The sequence below is a fragment of the Oryctolagus cuniculus genome, chromosome 1 (genome assembly GCF_051225735.1).
Source record: "Oryctolagus cuniculus isolate XC-2025 breed Fujian yellow rabbit chromosome 1, ASM5122573v1, whole genome shotgun sequence".
NCBI classification, from domain to species: Eukaryota; Metazoa; Chordata; class Mammalia; order Lagomorpha; family Leporidae; genus Oryctolagus; species Oryctolagus cuniculus.
The window spans coordinates 61408069-61415205 of NC_142867.1; the positions used below are offsets into that span (position 1 = coordinate 61408069).

The 7137-nt window shown below is 34.6% G+C and overlaps 1 protein-coding gene across 1 annotated transcript; it reads left to right on the plus strand.

Moving 5' to 3' along the window:
- The first annotated feature begins 220 nt into the window (after positions 1-220).
- Positions 221-1189, plus strand: OLFR644 (olfactory receptor 644). The gene is given in 1 exon segment (NM_001171464.1): positions 221-1189. A coding segment is annotated over 1 exon segment (969 nt).
- The last annotated feature ends 5948 nt before the right edge of the window (positions 1190-7137 follow it).

The following is a 7137-nucleotide window of genomic DNA, read 5'->3' on the forward strand; positions in this document are numbered from 1 at the left end:
TTGCCAGGTTGATAAAATGAGCAAATTGAGACAACTAAAGAAATTTCAGTATCAAGGAGAGGCAATGATGAGTGATTTGGTGAGCAAAATTGATTGATGCTCCAAAGTGAGGATCTGGATAATACACAAGATTCTAAAAATAGTAGGCAGAGGCCATGTATCAAAAGTGTCTATTTTCTTTACAGAATAGTGGCCCTGGAATCAAAGCAAGAATCCCAGCATGGGAGGAAGCCCCCATAACATCTCAGGATTGCCACCTTTCACCTTGACTGGACTCCCAGGGCTGGAAACCTCCCAACACTGGATGATTTTGCTCCTTGGTCCTCTCTACATTGTCTCCATTGTGGGCAATGCCCTTATCCTTTTCATTATCAAGGAGGAGCAGAGCTTACACCAGCCCATGTACTACTTCCTGTCCATGCTGTCAGTTAATGATCTCGGTGTGTCTTTTTCCACACTGCCCACAGTTCTAGCCACTTTTTGCTTCCACTTAAAAGAGATCAGTTTCAACTCATGCATGACCCAAATGTTCTTTATCCATTTCTTCTCCTTCATGGAGTCTGGGGTCCTGCTGATCATGAGCTTTGACCGCTATGTGGCCATCTGTAAACCTCTGCGCTATGCCACAGTGCTCAGTGATGCCCATGTGGTGCGAATGTGCATATCTGTTATTATCCGCAGTTTCTGTGTCATCCTCCCACTGCCTTTACTTCTGAAGAGGTTACCTTTTTGTAAGGCCAATGTACTCTCCCATGCTTATTGCCTGCATCCAGACCTCATCCACCTGCCTTGTGGAGACATCACTATCAGTAATGTTTTTGGTCTCTTCATTGTTATCTCTACCTTTGGCCTGGATTCTATACTTATCCTCATCTCCTATGTACTCATAGTTCGCTCTGTACTGGCCATTGCTTCTCGGGAGGAGAGGTTAAAGACGCTCAACACGTGCGTGTCACACATGTGTGCTGTGCTGATCTTCTATGTGCCCATGGTTGGTGTGTCCATGGTTGCTCGCTATGTGAGGCATGCCCCACAGTATGTACACACTCTCATGTCTCTGATCTATCTCTTCCTGCCTCCGATGCTCAATCCTGTCATATATTCTATCAAAACCAAGGAGATTCGTCGGAAACTGTGCAAAATACTAATGGGAAACCAAGTTCTTAGCAGAAGACATGTTGAAATGTGAAGGTTCTGTGGATAGTTACCATTACTGTGCATTTGAGTTTAAAGATCTGCTTTGACAAGATATTTTAATATTCTTTTGAGTATTAGTTCATATTTACGAAATCTTCTGTCAGATATTTGTTGACAACCTGATAATGGTTAAGATTCTAGACTGCAGGTTTTGCCAAGAGAAACTAGTATATAATTTGTGAAACAATATTTTCTCAATGTATTTTCTTTTAAATAAAAAAGATCTTCATTATTAGTCTGGTAAGCAAAATATATAGCATACTGTCCTTGTTTAAAATTAATCACATTCCAGGAAATTTCATACTGTTATGGAAAAATTAACATAATGGGGAAGATATTCTATTCTCAAAGATTATGTCAAAAAGATATTTTAAAAATTATGCACACCCACAAAATCTGTGCATTTCAATATTTATCTCCTATACAGTTTAAACATAGCTTTTAAAGTGAATATGAATAAAATAATTAACTTTTATAAATGATCTAATATTTAAGCAATATTAAATCTGATAATGCTTATAATTTAAATTGTATATGTGTGTATACTAAACAATGAAGGCTGTAATAAAATAGGAAAACTACATAACAAAATATGACATATAATGTAATCTGAAAAAATTCTTGTGAGATTTTGGGCCTATTTTTAAAACAAATAAAAAACAGAATTAAGCATTCAAATTAAGACTTTAAAAAGAATAAAATGTTAGGCATAATTCAGATAGTTAAAATTAAAAATAAATTAAGTAAACAGAAGAGAGTGAGAACAGCTGATAACATTATTTAACAAGCTGGTAAAATGGACCAACCTCTCATGGAAAGAGAGAATGGATTAGAGGGCTTATTTAATGAAATAATTACAGGGAATCCCCCAATTTGGAAAAAGGGATGTTCAGGTACAAGAAGCACATAGAACTCCTAAAGTACATGACCAGGAAAGATCTTCAGCATGACACATTGTAGTCAAACTTTCCACAGTGAAATATACATAGAATATTCTAAAACATGCCTGAGAGAAATGCCAGGTGACTTTTAGAGGATCTCTAATTCGACTCAGAACTCACTTGTCATCAGAAACTCTACAGGTTAGGAGAGAATGGAGAGACATAGTCCAGTTCTTAAGAGAAACAAACTGTCAATCAAAAATAATGTAGCCTGCATAGCTCTCATTATGAATGAAGGTGAAATAAAGACCTTCCACAAGAAACAGAAATTGAAAGAATTTGTCACCACATATCCAGCCTTACAAAAATGCTTAAAGATGTGCTATTGCTATAAACACAGAGAGATACTCAATATTTTTAAAGAATATGAAGGCAGAAAAATTCCAAGTAAAAACACAAAGGAAAAGCAAAGTAAACAACAGGAATATTTATGGAAAAATGGCAGGGCAAAGTTGTTACTTATCAATGGTAACCTTGAATGTAAATGCCTAAACTCTCCAGTTAAAAGATACAGTTTGGCTAAATGAAATAAAAAGACTCATTTATTTGCTGCCTACAAGAAACACATCTCACCAGCAAAGATACGTGCAGACTGAATGTGAAAGGATGAAAACAGATATTCCATGCTAATGGAAAGCAAAAAAAGGGCAGGAATGGCCAAGACAAAATAGACTTTAACACAAAAACAAAGGAGGACATTATGTATTGATTAAGGGATCAATGCAACAGGAAGATTTGACTTTTTGACTATAATAAGTAAGTAAGTGCCTAATTAAAGAGCACCTGACAATTTAAATAAATGTTAACTGATCTAAATGGAGACATAGACTCCAATACAACATTAACCCTGGTCTTCAACATCCCACTTTCACCAATGGACAAATCAACCAGACAGAAAATCAACAAAGAAAAACAGAGTTAATCCACTCTATGGAACAGATGTACCAAACGAATATCAACAGAGCTTTTCATCCCATAAATCCAGAATACACATTCTTCTCATCAGTGCATGGAACTTTCTCTAGGATAGACCATATGCCTGGGCATAAAGCAAGTCTCGCCAAATTTAAAAAAAATTGAAACCATATCATGCCTCTTCTCTTACCGCAATGGATTGAAGTTGGAAATCACAACTCAAAAATCTCTAGAACATACGCAAACATATGGAGACTGAATGGCATGTTGCTGAATGAACAGTGGGTCACATAAGAAATAAAAGCATTTCTAGAGATGAATAAAGATGACAAGAGATTATATCAAAACTTACGGGATACAACAAAAACAGTGCTAAGAAGAAAGTTTACAGCAATGGATGTGATCAATGTTTACAGCAATCAATGTGATACATCACATTAGCAATCTGAGGAACAGAAACCACATGGTTGTCTCAATAGATGCAGAGAAAGTATTTGATAAAAAATACAACCTTCTTTCATGATGAAAACTTTAAGCAAATTGGGTATAGAAGAACCTTCCTCAAAACAATCAAGGTAATTTTTGTCAAATCCACAGCCAAGATCTTATTGAATGGGGATAAGTTGGAAGCATTCCCCCTAAGATCTGGAACAGACAAGGCTGCCCACTCTCACCATTGCTATTCAATATAGTCCTGCAAGTTTTAGTCAGAGCCATTAAGAAACAAAAATATTTCAAAAGGGTGCAAATTGGGAAGGAGGAAGTTGGATTATCCTTGTTTGTGGATGACATGATTCTGTGTACAGGAGATTCAAAACACTCCACTGAGAGACTATTGAAACTCATAGAAGAGTTTGGTAAATTGGTAGGAAATAAAATTAACACACAAACAATGCTATGGCTGAGAAAGACTTCTAAGAATAGTCTCATTCACAATAGCTACAAAAAATTAAATATCTTGGAATAAATTTAAATAAGGATGGCAAAGATCTTTACAGTGAAAATTGCAAAACATTAAAGAAAGAAAGAGAAGACACAAAATAATGGAAAAATCTTCCATGTTTATTGATTGGAAGAATCAATGTCATCAAAATGTCCATAATACTTAAAGTAATTTACAGATTCAATACAATCCCAATCAAAGTATCAGAGACAATCTCCTCAGATAAAAGTATGCTAAAATTATATGGACACACAAGAGGTCCTAAATAGTTAAACTAATCTTAAATTAAAAAAAATGAAGCCTTAGGCATCACAATATCAGATTTCAAGACATAATACAGGGAAGTTATAATTAAAATAGGCTTGTACTGGCACAGACAGACATATTGACAAAGGGGACAGAATAGAAATCAATTCATGCATCTACAACAACTTATCTTTGACACAAGAGCAAAAATAATCGCTGGAACAAGGACCATCTCATCATCAAATGGTCCTAGGAAAACTGAATCTCTGCATGCAGAAGTATGAAATAAGACCCCTATCTTAGACCTCTCACAAAAATCCACTCAAAATGTATCAAAAACCTTACTCTAAGACCTGATACCATCAAATTTCTAGAGAATATTGGGGATACCCTGCAACACATTGGCAGAGGCAAAGACTTCTTGGAAAAGACCCCAGAGGCATAGGCAATCAAATCAAAAATTGACAAATGGGGTTACCTCAAGCCAAGATCTCTACACTGCCAAAGAAACACTCAGCAAAGTGAAGAGGCAACCAACAAAATGGGAGAAAATATTTGCAAACTGCAACTATTAAAGGATCAATATCCAGAATCTATAAAGAGCTCAAGAAATTCAACAACAACAAACGAACCAATCCTGTTAAGAAACTGTCAAAGGACTTGAAAAGGCATATTTTAATAGAGGAAATTCAAATTGTGACCTGACTCTTAAAAAATGTTCAGGGTCACTAACCATCAGGGAAATGCAAATCAAAACCACATGAGGTTTCATCTCACCCCAGTTAGAATGGCTCAAATACAGCCATCAATAAACAACAAGTGTTGGCGATGATGTGAGGAAAAAGGTACTCAAATCCACTCTTAGTGGGACTGTAAAGTGGTGCAGCCACCATGGAAGACAGAATGGAGATACTTTAAAAACCTGAATATAGACCTCCCAAAGGACTTAACAATCCACTTCTGGGAATTTACCCAAATGAAAAGAAAACAGCTTATGAAGGAGTTAACGGTACCCCCATGATCATTGTAGCGCAGTGTACAACAGCTGAGACATGGAATCAACCCAGATGTTCATCAACTGATGACTGGATAAAGATGTTATGATACATATACACTATGGAGTACTACTCAGCTGTAAAAAAATTAAATGCTGTCATTTGCGACAAAATGGATGCAACTGGAATCCTTTACACTTAGTGAAATAAGCAAGTCCCCCAAAAGACTGGTATCATATGTTTTCCCTGACCTGGGGTAACTAATAGAGTACCTAAAATGTAATGTATTAGAGTGAAATGGACATTTTGAATGTTACAACCCTTGTCTCTACTGTTGAGGAAGAGTGGTTTTTTCATCGTACTATTTGTTGAACTCTTTACTTAATATAGGATTAACATTATGAATATAAAGTATACTGAAAATAGATCTTTTGAAAATTAAGAGTGGAAATAGGAGAGGGAGCAGAAAAAAGGATTGATGCATGGGTGGGAGAGAGAATAGGATGTGAAGTACCCATATATTCCTAAACCTGTATATATGAAATGCATGAAGCTTGCATACCTTGAATAATTTTTTTTAAAAAATGGACCAGCCTCTGGAATGTGTAATCAAATGGAAAGTAGCAAGTAGAAATCTTGTATATTGAGTTTGAAGATATTGTAAAAACTACTGTCAGATGTTTTATGTCAATTTCAATCCCAATTGAAAAGATATTTTGCTAAAATTATGATATGTAAAATCATGAGTAATAAGTGATAATTGAAAAAATAGGAAGTTATCAGAGTTATATTTTTACACACATCTAAATCATTACTGTTTCTTTTAGTTTGACTGCCAATATTCAAACAATAAATTTTCTTCTTCCTCTTGAATATTGCAAAATGCCAGAAAGTTGTTCAAAAAAGCAAATATCATTCTAATGAGCTTTAGAGAAAATAATTATATCAACAAAAATTCCTATACACTACACACAATAATGAAAACATGTAAAAATTATGAAAGTTTGAATAAATTTAAACAATATAATCAATATTTATTTTAGGATTAAAAGAATTATGAATTTTTAGAAATCTCTCAATATAATTTATTATATTAATTAATGACATAATTCTTAATTAGTTCTTAATTAATGACATAATGAAAATATATATAATCTATTATAAATATCTGAAAAGGTGAAGCAAAACAAAAAATCCAACTTACATATACATAAAGCAAGTTTTAGCATATTTGCTTAATTTATTTTAGTTATAATAATAAGAAAACAGTATTCATTTTTCTCAAGCCATGAATATTTGTCATTAATGTTTAATGGAATCTCTGTCCAATGAAGGGAAACAGTTGGCTTAAATTAGCTATTTCCCTCATCACTTGGTCTGTAATATGACACTAAATCCTGTAACTCCAATTATACTTTTCCTTAATTCACTCTTTGCCTCTACATTACCATAGTTGCTACCCTATTTGGGGCCTTCTCTATCATTTCACCTTTTCCATTGACATTGTCTTCCAAACTGATCTTATTGTTTACCATTCCCTTAATTTTTCATTCTGCAGTTGTAATAATCTCCCTAGTGTCTATCTGATTATACAAGGTCTTATAGCCTTATAATCTCTTATCAACCAAGGGTAAAATCTGAAATGCTTTGCCTATCTCTTAGTGATGCCATTACTGCAAGGTCTGTCTTTATGTCTTACTATCCTTAACTGCTTGTGTCATCTGAAATTATTTTCTCCAGCTTTACTGAATTACATGTGATAACCAAATCAATAAGCTGCCTTAAACCTTTGTATTTTTGTTCTAATAGGCACTATGTAGACTATCTCGCCACGCTCATATGCCTGGAAATTGCCTACCATTACATTACTCATCAAAACCATATTTACTACAGCTATACC